General features: G+C 39.4%; 1 protein-coding gene across 3 annotated transcripts in view; it reads left to right on the forward strand.

Moving 5' to 3' along the window:
• The window catches only part of KIAA1958 (KIAA1958 ortholog), a 171,645-nt gene extending 152,148 nt beyond the window's left edge, over nt 1-19,497 (forward strand). For all 3 annotated transcript variants that reach the window (XM_032240370.1, XM_032240368.1, XM_032240369.1), the window contains 2 exons: nt 4,951-5,123; nt 17,208-19,497. In XM_032240370.1, the coding sequence (XP_032096261.1) occupies nt 4,951-5,123; nt 17,208-18,014 (980 nt within the window). In that variant the 3' untranslated portion in view covers nt 18,015-19,497. The remainder of the gene's footprint in view (nt 1-4,950; nt 5,124-17,207) is intronic.
• Nucleotides 19,498-20,206: the final 709 nt, after the last annotated feature.

Here is a 20,206-nt window from a genome sequence, read left to right on the forward strand (position 1 = left end):
CTTCTATGCATTTCCCTTCCTTCTGGAATTTTTACTTCTCGTGTTCTGGTTCCTATGGTTGTATTCCAGTGAATTTTATCAAGGTTGAGTCTCAGCAGGAAGAAGAGCATAATACCAGCAACTTCATCCTAGTCCTTAGCGGAAGTCCTCCTGCATTATTTTAAGTTTTCTGTACATCGTGCTTTCTTTCTTGGTTCTTATTTCTTTTGTTAACCTGTTGCAACTTTTGCTAGATAGATTGCAGGTGTTGGATTTTTGGTTCAAGATTTTATTCCTTTATGCTTTATCTATTTCACAATTCTTTTTTTTTTCAAATCTTCAATGAGATATATTTTACATACAATATACAGCCCTTTCTTAACAATTTATTCAGCTTTATTGCCACACTACTGAATGTTAAAAATAAATTTTTGCTCCTCACTATGTCTTATACCCTCTACTCCTTTGTTCAATCCATTTTTCATTTTGCTGGCAAATATCTGTAACTAATTTTTTTAAAGATAGGGTGGATAGTTGATTGCTACTTCTTTCATGATTGAAAAGATCTTTATCTTGCCCTAGCATTCAAGTGCTGTTTTAGGTAGGTAATAAATTTCTTCATTTACAGTCTTTTTCCCTCTCAACTCTGAGGACACTAAGCCCCCTCCTTTTTTTTTAAAAACCATTTGGTGTTAAAGATGAGAAATCTGATTCTTCTCACTTTATTGACAGCTCCATTGCCTGTTGGTGGCTTTTTTTTTTTTTCTGCCCACCAGAAAAGATTGTAGAATTGTTCCTTTGTTCTTAGACTTTGGAAATTTCACCAAGATATGTTTACATGTATGTCTTCTTTCAGTATTTCTATTTGGCAGTTCATAAACCTTAATATCCTAAAGTTTCATATCTTTCTTTAATGGAACTTTTCTTATATTATTTCTTTCATCATTAGGATTTTTTCCTTTGAATTCTTAAGATAGATATACAGTCTCCTGGATCTGTCTTTCATATCTCTTAACTTCATGCTCACAACTTTTTATGTCTTTGCCTGCCCTGTAGGGAAGAGTCCTTCTAGATCACTAATTTGCCTTTTAGCCATGTTCATTGTAATACTCAGCTCTTCTTTTGTTTTTAAAATATATTTCTTCAATCATCTTAAATTTCTAGGATCTTTCTTATTTTCCTGTTTTTCCTTTTTCAGTAAAGACTGTTGTTATTTTAAGGATGTGTTATCCTCTCAAATCTCTAATGATATATTTGTAATGTTCTAATTTTTTATGTTTGGTTTTCTGGGTTAACTCTCCTTTTAGAAGGAGGAGTAGGGAATGTGGAATTAGCTTTTCTGCTTGTATAGCTTGGTGACTGTCATGCTACTGGTTTTCCCATTGCCAAGTGATGCTTATGTACTCACATTTTAAAATTCAGGTCTAGATTGATCACTACTGGTAATTGCTAGGGATTTCCTTAGCTATTGCTAAAGGCTCCTGTCTGATAACATCTGGATAGAGTTCATTTCTGCAGGCAGTGGTTGATCACAGGGTTCTGCAAGTGGACTTCAAGCAGCTGTGATGAGTGGCTGAAGAAGTATCCATGAATAGGCTTCCCTTCAGGGTGCCTGAGCTGGAAATAGCTGGGAAGCTGGAACTGTCCCAGCGGTAGATAGCGGGAAGGTGTTGCTTGAGAGATGGTGACATTCAGGGATTTCTTTGCTTGTCCTAGCTGCTTTGCTTTTTCCCCTGTCCATGTCCAATGGGACTGCCCAGAGTTACCTGAGGTAGTAACTCTCTCTGGCCCTCAGGGTGGCCTTCCACAGCAAATTTCCCTCACTTCATGCAGCCATACTTGCCAAGACCTGGGCTGGTGGCAGATGATGTAAGGGCAGCCGCAGCCTACACTACCACAACCTCACCGTCCCTTCCCGCTGTCACCCCAGCTCCTCCTCACCATGAGCTCAGGGTTTGTCCTGCCTTCTGGCAGAAAAAATCATTCACATCTTCCTTTAGTAGTTTCCTCCTTTTCCTGTATTCAGTTAAAATTCTGACCTTTGTTTCTTCATCAATATAGACTATGAAAAATATCATCGGCACCATAACACAACTCCTGCCTCCAAAATTTTGAAAGCAGTTTATTAAGTAAATGTAATTTAATCGACAAATATAATCATGAAGGAACCATATATGTCATTTAATCATTTTCACATAATTTCTGTTCTATTACATAAGCAGACAAGTATTCTTTACCTGTTTCACTGTGTACTAGGATTTAGGTTTCCATTTTCAATGTACAGTCTCTGTCCTGTGATTTTAAGAAAATTTAAAAAAGAAATTATTTAATGTCCTTAGCTGTTTAATGTAATAATTAAATTTAATCATGTTTGAAACTATAGTGGTCATCTAAACAAAGCAGTCTTAGTTACTCTTATTGAAGGTTCATCTGAATAAATTTGGGGGACCAGGGTATTTTTCATAAGCACAAGCTGATATCTAAATTGCATTCTTTACTGAGAGTTTTATCCTTATAGTACCTGATTCCTTCACTGAAATGACTCAACCACAGAGTCAGAGACCCAGGTTCAAATCCTGGCTCTTCCACTTACTAATTCCATAGCTTAAACAGTCCAGTGCCTGGCATAGGGAGGGTACCTTGGTAAATATTGTATGAGTGAATGTATGAAGTTACTTAAATGTATGAGGCTGATTTCCTTACCTCTAAAATAGGAATAACAAAGGGCTTGCTTACAGATTATAGATAATTTATGTAAAACCTCTTGGCATGTTGTAGGCATTCAATTAGTGCTAGGTATAATAATAATAAATTTTATACAAGATTCATTTTTTTAGTATCAAGCAAGTCCCACAAGTAATAGGAGTTATCCAGGTTTATGGGGTTGGTGAGAGAAATATACCTACATCACACAGTTGCTTCAGATAGTTTCCAGCATTTTTTCTTCCTTTGTAGCTGTATACATTTATTAAAGCTGAGTGTGTTCAACGGTTCTGGGCAGGATCAAGATTGAAAGAGCAAAGATATAGTCTTAAGGGGAATGCAAACAAATTGAAGAGACCTTCTGGACACAATGAGAACACACTCCTAAAAAGTAGTAAAGCATGTGTCTTGAATTAAAACCTGACTCCCCTTTAAAAAAAAAAAAAGTAGTAAAGCAAATGTGAGACATAGACTGAAGGAGAGAATAAGAGAGTTGGGCGAGTGTAAGGAAAGGTTATGTAGAAGTGGATTTGGAATTGAAAAAAAAAGACAGTATTTTGATTGGTACAGAGACCATGTGAAGGCTGGGCACACTGGCTTACGCCTATAATCCTAGCACTTTGAGAGGCTGAGGCGGGCAGATCACCTGAAGTCAGGAGTTCGAGACCAGCCTGGCCAACGCAGTGAAACCCCATCTCTACTAGATACACAAAAATTAGCCAGGTGTGGTGGCGGATGCCTGTAATGTCAGCTATGTGGGAGGCTGAGGCAGGAGAATCACTTGAACCTGGGAGGTGGCGGTTGCTGTGAGCCAAGATCATGCCACTGCACTCCAGTCTGGGTGACAGAGTGAGACGCTGTCTCAAAAAAAAAAAAAAAAATGACTGTACGAAGATTGCTCAGGCAATCCATGGGGCAGGTGTAATGTGGGTGTCCTGGTGCTAACAGATCCTGGGGGCAGCAAGAGACTGGTAGTTGGTGTAGAGGAGATGCCCAGAGGGAGCAGTGAAAGGTGAGTTGAGGGAGGTAAAGTGAACCCAATTTGCAGTTCACTTTGGTCATTGCACTAACTTTTCCTTTTGCTGTTTCCCACAGTCCTAGCCAGTTAGCACCTTGTTTGAATACATACATCAGTAGTCCAGAGAGTGAGAACTATTAGATGAAGTGTTTTTACCTTGAGATGCTCTACCTTGACTTACAATTTGAACAGATTAAGCCTGGTTTCAGCAGATCACAGGGTCTTACAAAAAGCCATCTAAGGGTTATGGGCTATCCCTTTGACGACCAACACTTAAAGTGGACATGTTGAGGAAGACCTGTCTTGATCTGAAGTCATTATGGCAACTTCAGCCATGTTCCCTCTCCTCTGAGTTGTGGGATCAGAATTTAAACCCCTCTCTCTATCAATTTTGTGAACAAAACTTTAAAAAAAAAAAATACTAAGACAGGGCCAGGTGCAGTGGTTCATGCCTGTAATCCCAGCACTTCGGGAGGCCAAGGTGGGTGGATCACCTGAGGTTAGGAGTTTGAGACCAGCCTGGCCAACATGGGTGAAACCCCATCTCTACTAAAAATACAAAACATTAGCTGGATGGGTGCCTAGAATCCCAGCTACTCAGGAGGCTGAGGCAGGAGAATCGCTTGAACCCAGGAGGCGGAGGTTGCAGTGAGCCGAGATCACGCCTTTGCTCTCTAGCCTAGGCAGTAAGAGGGAAACTTCGTCTCAAAAAAAAAAAGAAAAAGAAAAACTCCTAACACCATTTCATTTAAGGATTCTCATGATGGCACACAAGACATTTGAAAATGTAAATTACAAATAAATGCTAGGTCTTCATGTGCTAAGAGTGTGTAATTTATTTGCTTTATCTTTCTTCCTTTCCTTTTGTTATTGTTAATAGAAATGCTATTTTTTTCAGTGAAAATTTTAGATAGAACATTCTTTGATTTTCAGCATTTATTTTTATACTTCTATTATCGGAATGCCTGCATTAGTCCATAAGCTAGTATATATGAAAAAATAGTAGGGATTAAATGCAAGCTACTGCATTGATTCCATGTTATAAGTATTGTTCCCTACTTATTCATATATATATATATATATATACACACACATACACACACATAATATACATACATATACTTTAATAGACATTTCATGTTTTAAAGTGTTATCTTTTAGAGTTTTCTGTTTTTTAACATCCCAAGATGTAATTCTCTAAAGAAGGGAATGGCAAATTATTTTAATGCTTTTATTGTTTTTGTTTCTAGCTTATTCCACTAAGCTCAACAAATTTCCTGTATTTAATATTAATGATGACTTGAATGATCTGTGTACCAGTGCAGTAAGCCCAAATACTACCAAAGCCACGCGGTACGCCTTGAATGTGTGGCGATATTGGTGCATGACCAACGGGCTCAAAGACCACACAGACATCACCAAGGTAAGGGATTCTTGAGTTTACTTCTTTCACCCAACTTCACTGAGCTTCCAAATGCCAGGCACTGTGCTAAGCATTGTAGGGAACACAGAATGGTGGCTTTCTGCCTGGGGAAACTTTGAAATAACATAAAATAGAAAAAATCTACACACAAAGCAGAATTTAACAAGCGTTTTATGAATTTATAGATGGGAAATACCTGAAAAGTTCAGATGGGTAAATTAATTTTGGTTTGGTAAAACTGGAGAGAGAATTGATATTTAAGATTTATTTTTGAGGAAAGGTAGGATTTCAGTAGAATTAGATGAGGACAGGAGTCTCCTAGGCTGAGTGCTGTGAGGAATAATAAAATTTGGGGAGACAGACTCATTTGCCTACAGCAGAGGCCTCATATCTTGATATTGTGGACAATGAAACCAGATTCTGATAACCCTTAAGTACCAAGCTAAAATCTTGTGAGCACTAGAAAATCACTGAAATACCTTGTTTTGTTTTTGCTAAGGAGAGACTTTATTTGAAAGGATTATTGCAGGGACAGAGAAAGGGACTATTGTAGGGAAAACACTGACCATAAAATCTGCAAGCATCTTAAGGGTTAGACAAAAGGGAAACCACTCAAGTTGTTTGAGAGAGAAGAAACATAACAAAAGTGGCATTTTAGGGGAATAATTGGAAGTAATGAGCAAAAAATTAATGTCCTTGGTCCTCATTTTCCCCAATGAGCTCTTAAATCTCTTCCAACTTGAAAGCCAGTGGTACTGGCACATACCTGTGACAGTCCCACTTACTTAGGAGGCTAAGGCAGGAGGATTGCATGAGCACAAGGGTTCAGGGATACAGTGTGCTGTGATGATGACTGCGAATAGCTACTGTACTCCAGCCTGGGCATCATAGCCAGAACTTGCCTCTAAAAAAAAAACCCCAAAATACTGAAAAACTTACCTAACTTGAAATGCTTGAGGTTTTTAAGTGGAAGGAAAAAGTCTTGGACATGTGGAGATGGAACATAAAGGTACTGTATTTTGATTTGACTGCACTGAGTCTAAATTAGATGTGCAGATGGACATGGCCGATAATGAGTTAGGAACGTGGGACTTAAAGTGGTGGAACTGTTAAAGCGGGAACCATACATTGAAAAGTCTTGCAAATAGAGGTCATAGGTGAAGTCCAAGGGCAAGTGAGATATCCAGGTTTGAGTCATGTGTTTAGGGAATCAACAAGAGATGAAATAGGACAGGAAACCCAGGTTTCTACTTCTGGCACCATGGTACACTACATAGTGTGAGGGGCCTTTCTGCTATACTTGCAGACAGGAAACATCCGTGGGGCCAAAAAAAAAAAAAAAAAAAAAGAAACTAAAGTAGTGACCAGTAAGCACATATGAAAGGCAGGACATATATTTATAACATTATTAAAAAAGGGAAGATGAACTGATGAATTCTTGATTAAGGAGAGGACCTGAAAGGGTCCTAAAGAGGTTCTAGGTAGGTAGTATACCCAGCTCCTGGCAGAGTCATATAATAATACTCTTTTAAGGGAAACATCCAAAATGTAGGTGCTCAGGTTTTTTGCAGAGTCAGAGCAACTAAATTTGTGCTCATTAAAAAAAAAAAAAAAAAAAAAAAGTCAGCAGCAGCTTAAGGAAATAAACCACAAAGCGTGAGGATGAATAAAAACAATGAACAACAGATTTAGACCCAAAGGCCTATAGATAGCAGATCATGTCCCAGAACAAAGCTTAAGAATATGTATAATAATATAAAAAATCTAGAACACAAGAAATAAAATTTACAATGTCTAGCACCTAAACAAAAATTATCAGACATGCCATGCAGCAAGAAAATACATCCCTTAAAGGATAAATCCATCAAAATCAGGCCAGAACTAACTAGATTATATAACTAGAAGAAAGGACATTAAAATAGTTATTGCAGCTATATTTGATAAATTCACAAATTTAAGTAGAGACATGGAAAATATAAAAAAGACCCAAAATGAACCTCTAGATATAAAACTACAATGTGTGATGAAAAACAAACTGCTTAGGCATATTTTACTTAGAGAAGAAAATATATGAACTTGAATATATAACAATAGTAACTATGTAAAATGAAACACAGAAAGAAAAGAGAATTTTTTAAATTTTGAGACAGAGCCTTGCTCTGTCACCCAGGCTGAAATGCAGTGGTCCAGTCATAGCTCACTGCAGCCTCAACCTCCTGGGCTCAAGTGGTCCTTCCACCTCAGCCTCCTGAGTAGCTGGGACCACAGGCATGAGCCACCACACCTGGCTAATTTATTTTTTGTACAGATTATGCATCTCTGTGTTGCCCAGACTGATCTCAAACTCCTGGGCTTAAGCTATTCTCCTGCCTTGGCCTCCCAAAGTGCTGGGATTGCAGACATGAGCCACCGTACCCAGCCTGAGAATTTTTTAAAATAATCAGAGCATTACTGACATGTGGGACAATTTCAGGCAGCCTAATGTACATGTAATTGGAATCCCTGAACAAAAAGAGAAAAGGGGAAGGAGGAAGTAATCAAATTGCTTAAAACCAATGATAAAGAGAAAAAAGCAGCCAGATAAACAAGACATATTATATACAAAGGAACAAAGATAAGGTCAACAACAGGTTTCTCATCAGAAACAATGAAAATGAAAACACAATGGGGCAATTTCTTTAAAGAAAAATATTTTCACTATCCTCAGCGAAAACAGCTTTAAAAAATGAAGATCAAATAAAGACTTTCTGGGCAAAAATGAAGGAATTTATCATCAGCAGATTTACACTTAGAAAAATGTTAAAGGAAGTCCTATAGCCAGAAGGAGAATGATACTATGTGGAAATATGGATCGAAACAAAGGGATGAAACTACTGGAAATGATAGCTACATGGGTAAATATATAAGTTTTTAAAATTTTTAAATTTTCTTTCAAAGATCACTGACTTTTTAAATGAAAACTATAACAAGATAAAATGGAATAATAAAAATATTAAATTGATACAGAGAAAAGAAAAAAAAAACCTCATTAGAAACTGTACAAACCAGAAGACAATAGAATAATATCTTTAAAGAGCTAAAGGAAAAAACTGTCAACATAGAATTTTATATTCAGAGAAAATAAAAATAAAGGTGAAATAAAAACCTTTACATAAGTACCAAAGCTGAGATAATTCATCACCAAAAGACCTACACAACAATATACATTAAAAGAAGCTCTTCAGACAGAAGCAAAATTATACCATATAGAAACAGGGATCTTACAAAGGAATAGAAAGTGCTTGACTGGCATATAAAATTTATTTTTCTCATAACAATGTATTTCAAGGTTTATATGTTACATATGGAGGAAAAAAATGCATTGTATCAATAGCAAAAAGGATAAGTGGAAGAACGAAAGTATAGTGTTGTAAAGTTCCAGCAATATATGCAGAGTGGTATAGTATTTGAAGGTAGACTGATACATGTAGAATGCAAATCTTAGAACAAGACTAAAAATATAAAACAAAGAGATAGAGTGAATAATCCTAATGTGGAAATAGAAGTGAAATTGTTAAAAAAAAAAAATCAATCAGAAATAAGAGGAAAAAAGGAACAAAGAACCAATGGAACAAATAAAAAACAAATGGGAAGATATGGTAGATGTAAACCCAGCTGTCTTGATAATTATGTCTACCAATGAAAAGAAAGATATTGTCAGACTTGATTTTTTTTAAAAAAGCAAGGACCAACTATGTGCTATTCACATCTGAATTTAAATATAAAGACTCACAAAGGTTAAAAGTAAAGTGATGAGAGAAAGATATACTATACAAGCATTAATCATAAGAAACCTGAAGTAGCTATTAATATCAAACAAGGTAGAATTCCACAGAAGGAATTTTAACAGGAAGAAAGAAATTTTGTAATGATAAAAACAATTCATCAAGAAGACATGAAGATCATGTGTGTACACTTAGAGCATAAAAGCACATGAAGCAAAAGATGATAAAACTTAAAGGAAAAATTGCAAATCCACAGTTGGAGATTTCAGTACTTCTCCCTTGGTAATTTATAGAACAAGCAGACTGAAAATCAGTAGGGATAAGAGATAAGTGGGATAGCACTATCAAACTGACTTAATCTAATTGACATGTATGTAAGCACTCCAGCCAAGTGCAGAATACAAATTCTTTCCAAATGCCATGGAATAGTCACCAAACTAGACCAATATGGTGGGTCATAAAACAAGTCTCAATTAATTTCATTAAGAGGGTTGAAGTCATATAGAGTATGTTCTCTGTCCACAATAAAATTAAATTATAATTTTTTTTGTTTGTTTTTGGAGACAGAGTCTCGCTTTGTTCCCCAGGCTGGAGTGCAGTGGCGCAACCTTGGCTCACTGCAACCTCTGTCTCCCAGGTTCAAGCAATTCTCATGCCTCAGTCTTCCAAGGAGCTGGGATTACAGAGGCCTGCCACCATGCCCAGCTAATTTTTTGTATTTTTAGTAGAGACTGGGTTTCACCACGTTGGCCAGGCTGGTCTCCTAACCTCAGGTGATCCTTCCACCTCGGACTGCCAAGGTACTGGGATTACAGGTGTGAGCCCCCGTGCTGACCTAATTAAATTATAAATTAATTACAGATAGTTAACTAGAATGTTCCCAGGACTTGGAAGTTAGTATATTACTAATAACCAAAGGACCAAGAAGAAATCACAAAGGAAGTTATAAAATGTCTTGAACTGAATGAAAATTAAATCACCGTTTATCAGAATTTGTAAGTTGTAGCTAAACTAAGTCTAGAGAAAAAAAAATTGGCTTTAAATGCTTATCAAAGAAGATCTAAAATCAATAAATGTGAAACAAAAAGAACTTGAAGACATAAAAAATATACTCAAGTAATTCCCCCACCTCAGCCTCCTGAGTAGCTGGGACTACAAGCGTGCGCCACCATGCCTGGCTAATGTTTAAATTTTTTTCTAGAGGCAGGGTCTCACTATGTTGCCTAGGCTGGTTTCAAACTCCTGGGCTCAAGCGATCTGCCTGTCTTGGCCTCCCAAAGTGCTGGGATTACAGGCATGAGCCACTGCACCCAGCCAAGTTTTAAAATTTTATTCTTTCCCACGTGGTATCATCAGCCCCATGACCAGTCTCTGACTTCTCTTTGGTCATTTTTACATCAAGGAAGCCAATTTTATCATCCATAGCGAATCTTGACATGGTGAATCAATTCAGAGTGGTTACTAAAGGAAAATGGTTTCTTGCAATGTCTTTATAATCACTTGAAGACCTTAGAAACCTGGGGGAAAAATCACCAACCAAAACTGAGTCAGAGAAAACTAAGGAGGCAAACAATATGGGCCAGAATGAACTGTTTCTTGTGTGCAAACAGTGCAAGTGTTGTGACTTGACATTTCTCTAGGAATTGCTTTTGCTGTGATTTTACTTTGAAACTTGTGGTGTTCTGTGGAAATTAAGAAGAATGTTCTGTATCTTAAGTCAGCTTGGTTCTCCTGACACTAGGTTAATTCGTTGGTTTAACCCATTGGTTTTTTGTTTTTGTTTTTTGAGACAGGGTCTCACTCTGTCACCCAGGCGGGAGTGCAGTGATGTGATCTTGCTCACTGCAACCTCTACCTCCAGGGTTCAAGTGATTCACCTTTCTCAGCCTTCTGAGTAGCTAGGACTACAGGTCTGCACCACCATGCCTGGCTGATTTTTACATTTTTTGTAGAGACGAGGTTTCACCGTGTTGCCCATACTGGTCTCAAAGACAGCTCAAGCAATCTGCCCACTTTAGTCTCCCAAAGTGCTAGGATTACAGGCATGAGCCACCATGCCTGGCCTAACCCATGGTTACATAGTGCCAATCATATATTTTGGGACTTCTGGTATGTATTAAAGTTCCAGTCATAAATGAAATGTAGTTCTTATCTTCAGGGAGCTTTCAGTTCACTTCAAGAGATAGACATAAACTAGATAAGAGAATGTACCACTTGGAAAGGACCATAATAAAAATTTAAATTAAGTGCCATGGGATCCCATATGACAGAGTAACTTTGCTTAGGTTATATAGAAAGTAGAATTTGAGCTAATTTTGGAAGGATGAATAGAGATTTTCCAAATAGAGAAGGTTAGTAGAAAAAAGCATTCTCAGCAGAGGAAGTCGCGTGAAAAGGCCTTATGGTTTTTAACTATGGCAAAAAGTTCAATGAAGCTGGAAAATGGAGTACAAGAGAACAGAAGATGAGGTTACAGAAATAGAGTGTGTACCAGTTACCTACTGCTCTGTAACAAAACCACCCAAAAATATAGGGCTCTAAAGCAACAACCATTTTATTTGTTCATGATTTGATGAGTGAGCATTTTGGACTGAGCTCAGCCTAGTACCTCCCCTGCTGGTCTCACCTAGGGTATGCATATGGGTGCAGTCACTTGCATGTTAGATGGGAAACAACTTGTCCCCAAATCCCCACAGTCTACCTGGGCCTCCTGACATGGCAACACCATGCACTAAGCCAGTAAGAACCTATAAGACAGAAGCAGGCGGGGCACAGTCACACCTGTAATCTCAGCACTTTGGGAGACAGAGGCAGGCGGATCATTTGAGGTCAGGAGTTTAAGACCAGCCTGACCAACTTGGTGAAACACCCATCTCTACCAAAACTACAAAAATTAGCTGGACGTGGTGGTGTGTGCCTGTAGTCCCAGCTACTCAGGAGGGTGAGGCAGGAGAATCCCTTGAACCCGGGAGGTGGATGCTACAGTGGGCCGTGATCATGCCACTGCCCTCCAGTCTGGGTGACAGAGTGAGACGGTCTTTAAAAAAAAAAAAAAAAAAAGACAAAACCAGCAAAAGCAGAACCCCTTTGAAGCCTGGGAATTCACACATTCCTTGAAGGCTTAGAATTCACACATTGTCACTTCTGCCATATTCTGCTGGTTAAAATAAGTCACGTGGCTAGCCCAGATTCAAGAGGTGGAAAAATGGATTTTATTTGATAGGAGAAGCAGCAGTGTCATGTTGCCAAAGGGCGTGTGTACAGGGAGGGGAATTGTAACTGTCTTCACATACTGTGGGAGCAGACTGTGAAGACTTGAATACAAAGTAAACAGTTTGGAATTTATCCCAAGAGTGCAGGAAACTATCAAAGATTTGTTTTTTGGTTTTTGTTTAAAGCACTAACATAAAAAATAAGATTTTCTACTCAGCACCCCTTCTTCAGGAGCCCTTCCTCTTTCTTCTATGATCCTTCCTCTTCTGTAATTCTGCGTGGTTACTGCAGAAGCCATCACGTTAGGAGAATGGATAGAGTGGACTACCTTTTGGCAAGTTGTTTGGATTAGGGCCAATCAGAATCCTGCTTTGGGGTGTTTTTCTCCTGAAAATGAGAGTTGGTCTCTTGCTAAACCTGAAACTTTAAGATGTCAATTTTGGGGAGTGGTAGGTGGCTGTGCTTGCAGCTATATGAAAAAAAGCCACTGCACAAAGAAGGAGAGATGAGAGATAATGAGAGTCCTGATGGCCTTAGAGTCCACTCCTTCTGATAGCCCTCTCTGCCTCAGCTGCAAGTTTGGTCTGTCTCTCACAACCAAAGGAGGCTCAACTACTGTAAAGGGAGCTTACCACCTGCAAGTAGGGAGTTGCAAGTGACAACCTAAAAATCCAAAGTCAGCTGAGTTTTAGTGCAATGGTTATTGGGAACTGATTATCACTGGTATCTTAGAAAGCTGTTGTTTTGTTGAGATGGAATTTCACTCATGTTGCTAAGGCTGGAGTGCAATGGTGCGATCTCGGCTCACCGCAACCTCCACCTCCTGGGTTCAAGCGATTCTCCTGCCTCAGCCTCCTGAGTAGCTGGGATTACAGGCATGCACCACCATGCCCAGCTAAGTTTATATTTTTTAGTACAGACGGGGTTTCTCCACACTGGTCAGGCAGGTCTCCAACTCCCTACCTCAGATGATCCACCTGCCTCGGCCTCCCAAGGTGCTGGGATTACTTTCTGAGCCACTGCGCCCGGGCCAGAAAGCTGTTTTTCTTGTAGTTTGCATACAACTAACCTACTCTGATAACTTTTGAGCTGAATCTCTTGGGGTTTCCTGAACCAACAACCAGATTATCAGAAAGAAATTACACTTTGTCTTTTTCCTTTCCCAAATACATGCATACATATATATGTGTATATATGTCTTCTTTTTCTTGTCTTACCTGGTTAGTTAGAACCTCCAGAACAGTATTATACAATAACAGTGATATTCAGTAAGCTCTTCCTGTTCCTGACTTTATAAGAAAGATTTGAATGTTTTCATTGTGGGTATAGTTTTTCTAGTTCTTGCCTGTAAATTACTCTTCATCATAGTCAGAGGATCTTTTTCTTCCTATCTAAATTTGAATTCGAATTTTTAAAAATTTGTAATGGATATCACATTTTTTTTCAAATATTTTTCAAGTATTTGTAAGTTCATGTTACTTTTTGCGTTAATGTGTGAATGTCAATTCTATTAAAATATTCATTAAGATGGAATCGTTTCGTGTTCACTTCAGGAGTCAGACACTTCCCATGATGCTCACAGAATAGGTTTGATGCCTTTCTCTGTCTTCCTATAATGCCTTGAATGTATTATCATTAATCCATTCATCCAACAAAAACTCATGACACTCTCTATTAAACAAAAAGAGAGTGAATCATTTTTACCTTCTACAATAACCCCCCTTGCTTTGATGCAGTATTGGTGTACTGCAGTCCTAAATTTAACTTGATGACACAGGTGTAACCAAACCCAGGTGCAGCTGCTCACCACTTGCAAAGCCAGTAACAAAAATGAGATGCAGTTAAAGGAAAGTGACTTTATTCCAGCACTAGCAGTGGGGAAATGACAGTGCCTTGAAGAAACCATTTTAAACTTTGGCTGGAGACAGGGACTTTAAAAGAGAACTTGGAATGGGAGGCATGCGATTCCGAGTGCTGCTGGGCACAAGGTCTCTGTGTCTTTTTCCAGTGGATATCTTGAGTTGTGGTCCACCTGGAGCATGGTGGCCTCGTCTCAACAGTAGCTGGGTTGTTGACGAATGGCCTTGAGGTAATCTCTGGAATTTTTGCAACTGGGTTTCCAGGCCTGGTTTGTCTCCATATTAGCCCTGGAACTTCTAAATAAGTGCATAGATAAGTGTGCCTGGTGTAAGTTGAATAAGTACACAGTTAGATAAATGTGCATGGTGTAAGGGAGTGTCTGGTAGGAGAGGAGGGAAACAAAGAGTCTTGAGGTACCTTTCAAGGCTACATTCTGAGGCTCAGAAGGAAAGGAAAACAAAACTTTACAAGGCATTTTAGCCAGGCTCGGTGGCTTATGCTTATAATCCCAGCACTTTGGGAGGCCAAGGTGGGCAGATCGCTTGAAGTCAGGAATTTGAGACCAGCCTGGCCAACATGGTGAAACCCTGTCTCTACTAAAAATTATAAAAACTAGCTGGGTATGGTGGCACATGCCTATAGTCCCAGCTACTCAGCAGGCTGAGGCAGGAGAATCACTTGAACCCAGGAAGTGAGGCTGCAATGAACTGAGATCGTGCCACTGCACTCCAGACTGGGCGACTGAATGAGACTCTGTCTCAAAAAAAAAAAAAAATGCATTTCAAGGCTGGGATACTTGGTTACACAGGCAGTCTTTGTTTTGAGAGGTACCATATGAACTGGAACCTGTGCATATCAGAGCCATGCCCTTGTTTTGCATGGTACTGATGTGTGCATATTCTGTTTAACCCAATAACATGCAAAATGAAAATTGCTTGTATTTTACTTGAGGAAGTTATACTTTGGGTTTTAATGTAATATTGGTCAGATTTGGGTTAGAAAAAAATGAAGAGCCTTTCTGTCTTTTTCCTATGCTCTGGAAACTGTTTAAATGAAAAAGAAAAGCTGAACTGATTCCATAAAGCCATCATTCTAGGAACAATGTAGATGTTTGACAATCATTTCACACTTTTTGGGGCTGTTCAGATGTTTTATCTTGTATTGAACCCAGTAATTATATTTGCTAGATAATTGTTCAGGCTATCTTAAGTTTTCAGATTAATATGTATAAGTATGTGATGTCCGTTCATATTCTTTTCTCTCTTCATTTTCTGTAGGTATAGTCTTTCTTACTCCTAATATGGTTTAAGTATAAACATTTCCTTTCCTCCTTTCTCACTCTCTTTATAAAGCCAGACCTGCTAGAAGTTTGTTGGCTTTGTAGGTCTTTTCAAAGATTACATTTTTATCTATCCCAGTGTATTTCTTTTCTAGTCCATTAATTTATTTATTTTTATTGATTCACTCTACTTTTTTTTTTTTTTTTTTTTTGTGGTTGGAATTTTTCTTTTTTTCCCCGGCTGGAGGGCGGGGGGATGATTTCGGCCCACTCCAACCTCTGCCTTGTGGTTTCAAGCAATTCTTCTGCCTCAGCCTCCTGAGTAGCTGGGACTGGACTAGAGGTGTGCACCACCATGCCTGGCTAATTTTTCTATTTTTTTAGTAGAAATGGGGTTTCGCCATGTTGACTAGGCTGGTCTCGAACTCCTGACCTCAAGTGATGCACCCACGTTGGCCTCCCAAAGTGCTGGAATTACAGGCATGAGCCACCGTGCCCAACCCCACTATCCAATTTTTGAGTTTAGTTTACGTTTTTTAACTTTTTGAGTTGAATAATCAGTTTGCTTATTCTCAATAAAGTTTTCTAACAATGTCATTCGAGACTATGATGTATATTTATTATGTATATTTAGCAGCATCTCATACATTTTGATGTATAATGTTTTCAGTTTAGTTAATTTTTAATCTATAATTCAGCTTTTATTTCCTCCTTAATTAAGGACTATTAGAAGATTGAATGTTACCTGTCCAGTTTCTACTCAATAAAAAAATTTTATTGGCACTTTCTAATTGTCCTAGAATATGTATTCAGCTTGAATAGACCATGAACAAGGTCTGGTTTGCCTTCGTAGTTCCATCTTGAAAATAAAGCTTTCTTAGTAGCCAAGCTTCCTTACCATCTCTAAATAAGGAGCTCGTTCTGTCAGGATAGTCATTAACTTTTTCGTAACTTTTTTTTTTGAGATAGAGGTTTGGTCTTGTCGCCCAGGCTGGAGTGCAATGGTGCAATCTCGGCTCCCTGTGACTTCTGCCTCCCCGGCTTAAGCAATTCTCCTGCCTTAGCCTCCCAAGTAGCTGGGCCTACAGGCACGCACAACCATGCCCAGCTAATTCTGTATTTTCAGTAGAGACAGGGTTTCACCATGTTGTCCAGGCTGGTCTTGAATGCCTGACCTCAGGTGATCCGCCCACCTTGGCTTCTCTAAGTGTTGGGATTACAGGCATGAGCCACCATGCCCAGCTTTTTCATATCTTTTAAACAAACAACTGATATTGAAAACCTATGGCTCATTAAGCCAGATATTCCAGGACCTATTCAGATAAATTCAAGTGAAAAATCAAGGAGCATTAACTTGCCATGCAAAATGGATATATCAGACGTCTTTCCCTACTGCACTATGTCTAGTAACTAAATGGAGTCTGTGCAGATATCAAGGAAATTAACAATGAAGTTATTCAGAGTTTGTTTAATTCAGGAATCCCTCAGAGAGTTTGGTTGAATTTTATTAAAGGAGAGGGAAGCAACTAATTTGCAAACAAAACCAAGGGCATCCAAGAGGAAGTCAAAGTTACAAACAGCGAATAAGTGTATACACACACACAGACAGACACACACACATACGTATGTACTTGGAGACACATGTATATATGTGTATTGGGGTGGGTGTTCATTAGAATTTACAGACCCTTTCATGGTCCTCTGCTTTAAGCATTACAACCTTGAAGAAGGTATTGATTATGATGTTCTAATTTGCAGATTGGAATACTGAGGTTTAAAAAGATTAGGTGGAGCCAAGTATGGAACCTAGATCTTCCAGCTTGAAATTCACTATTCTTTCCACTATGTCGTGCTAAAGGGTCACAAAACGTGTTGTCTACAACACAGCCCCTGGTGAGGATTAGAAGGAAGGAGGGGTCTGGCTGTGTGAGTGTCAAGTGTGTAACCTCCGTGTTTGTCTCATTTGAGATCCCTGCAGTGAAGTTGAACGAACTGCTCGAGAACTTTTATGTCACCGTTAAGAAGAGCGACGGCTCAGACTTCCTGGCCACCTCGCTCCATGCCATTCGCCGAGGCCTGGACCGCATCCTGAAGAACGCAGGTGTGGGCTTTTCCATCACCAGCAGCACTTTCAGCTCCTCCACCAAGAAACTCAAGGAGAAGCTGTGGGTGCTGAGTAAGGCAGGCATGTCAGGCGCCCGTTCTCGCAACATTGTCTACTTCTCACTTTCTGACGAGGAGGAGATGTGGCAGGCAGGGTGTCTGGGGGATGACAACCCTATTACTCTCCTGTCCACAGTGGTCAAGTACAACAGCCAGTACCTGAACATGCGGACGCTGCAGGAGCATGCAGATCTGATGTACGGTGACATCGAGCTGCTCAAAGACCCCCAAAACCAGCCCTACTTTGCCCGGACCGACAGCGTCAAGCGGGAGAGCCGGAGTAGCTCCACCAGAGTGTGTCACGGGAAAATCTACCATGAGCATTCCCGGGGGCACAAACAGTGCCCTTACTGCCTCCTCTACAAGTACATGTACATCCACCGGCCACCCACCCAAATGGAGGCCAAGTCCCCTTTCTACCTGACTGCCAGGAAGGAGGCCACAGACATGGGCAGCGTGTGGTATGAGGAGCAGAGGATGGGGCTGCGCTCTCTTCGGGGAATTGTCCCAAACTTAGCCAAGAAGGTCAAGCTGGAAAACTGCGAGAACTTCACCTTTGTCTCGTTCACTCAGGTCTCCCGGAGGCTTGGCTCCCACAGCTGCTGCCAGTGAGCCCTCCCTGGGGCCTGGCCACTGCCCTGTCACCTGCTCAGTGGGCGCTCCCTCACGTGACTGGGTGTGGAGCAGCCGGAGCTCTGCAGAGGCAGAGGCTGACCAGGTGTGACCTCCCAGTCCGGCGGCTCTCCCTTGGGTGTGGCCTGCTCTCCCCCAAAACTTGGGGTTTGCTTTTTCAAATGAAAGTAGATGAGTCTGAATCATGCAGATGTTTTATCCAAATGTGTATCAACTTTGTTAGCTTTTAGAATCTAACACAGTGTATAATTGCTACATACAAGAGTGAGGAAATTCATTTTCTCTAGTGCCTTTCTAGCACAGGTTTTCTCAAAAAAAAAAAAAAAAAAAAAGAAGAAGAAGAAAAAAAAAGAACAGAAAAGGAAACTGTTAAGTAGTTATTAAAAAAAAAAAAAATCCCAGTAGCCCAGTAGCTTTAGATGTTAGGAAAACTGTACACTTTGTTGAATTACACTCACAATTAGGAAACACAGAGAGGCAGACACGTTCCCTAGTTCCAGAAGACAGATTGCGCCTGACGCTGCTTTGTTTTTGTTGGTGGATAACGTGGTTCTGGGGGGCAGGCAGCCACATGTCAGGGAAGATCCTCAAGCGACAGTTGGTCATCTGACAGGGACGCAGGGGCCAATCCACAGCTCCCAGCAGCGGGAAGAACCCCATCTTGGCTGTCAATGGAGAGAATTTTATGATAAAAGATTCACACACCTGAGGGGTGTCTGTGAGAACAAGGCTTCTAGCGAACTAGGCAGTTTGTACCGTGAGGGAATTTCTAGTAGTGAAAGAAAAGGGCTTAGAAAAGCCAATCTGTGATCAAAATGTGAAAACCTCCTGAAGCAGAAGTGCCTATGTTTTATTTCTCAGCACCATGTGAGAGCTCTTTTGATTTGAACATTTTATGAGGTTTCTGTCTGTCTTCATGTCATCCCTTTATTCCATCAGCATATAGCACTGGATCTATAAAACAACTAAAGGTAATTTTTAGTCTTAGCCAAGGAAATCTAACCAAGCCAGCTGCAAAAAACACAGATCCCCCAAATTTCTTAAGCTTTGGAATATTTTTGTCAGTGTATGACTTTTCAGCCACAATAGATGTCATCATTTTAGGTTGGCACCAATGCTTGGGACACGATGATTTAGGCATACCACCAGGTAAGCAAACCCGGCATTAATGATGTAGCTACAAAATTAGCACATCACGGTAGATAATGCAGTTTGAAACCATTTCACTCAGGCAAAATGCAACCTCACCACATTCTTTAAAAATCAGCAGAATTTTCTAATAACTACCCCTGAGTGCAACACGTGAAAAAGGAGCTCAAAGACTGCTAATTAATAATAACAGTAATTTCTAGGGACCCTGACTTTGCATTTGAGAAAAATCTCCTGTAACTTTATTCCATTATGCTCCTATGTATGCTTTTAATCCCAAATTAAAACTCCAATACAAATTCATTTTGTAGAAGTCTTCACATCAGTCCCCTTTCTTTTAAAAAACATTAGTATTTATTTTAATTAATTGGTTTCTTAAAAAAATCATATACTAATCATTGAAATAGGTAATACTTCCTTTACCAGAGAAGACTCAACCAATGATGCCTTAAGATTTAATGTTATTCCCTCGTTAGTCACTGTGCATCTGTAAGTTTGTTTACTAGTTGACCTTTCCTGAATAGAGATTGATTTTGGCATTTCTCCGTCTGTACGTAACTAACAGGTCATATTTAATCATCAGGGTATGACTTGATATCACATAATGTTCTGGTGTGGTTTCCTGTAGTAATCTTAGAGTTTTGATTTAAAAGAAATAAACAAAACATTAGGCACAATTTCCTTTAGTTTGCTAAACACCCAAAGGATATTTTGTTTTGTCAGTTCTGCACTTAAACTGAAATACAACCTATGTGAACTATTGGGCAAAGCCTGCAGCCTGATTAAATAAAACCTCTATTTTTATTTGATTAGATTCAAGAAGAACTTGCCATTAGGAATCACTGGGATCTTTTCAGAAGTAGCAGTAACTACTCCAGAGGTTGTAATCTTTCTGTTGGTAGTGGCTTTTCATCAGCTAAATAATCATCTCTGCCTCAAATTTGTTGCCTATCATCTAGTTGATAAAAATCCCTGGGTTCTGAAGTGAATTATTATGATAAAAATCAGGAGGGCAGATCTTC

This window comes from Sapajus apella, unplaced genomic scaffold, assembly GCF_009761245.1.
Source record: "Sapajus apella isolate SASKATOON/1434 unplaced genomic scaffold, GSC_monkey_1.0 scaffold46, whole genome shotgun sequence".
Taxonomy (NCBI): Eukaryota; Metazoa; Chordata; class Mammalia; order Primates; family Cebidae; genus Sapajus; species Sapajus apella.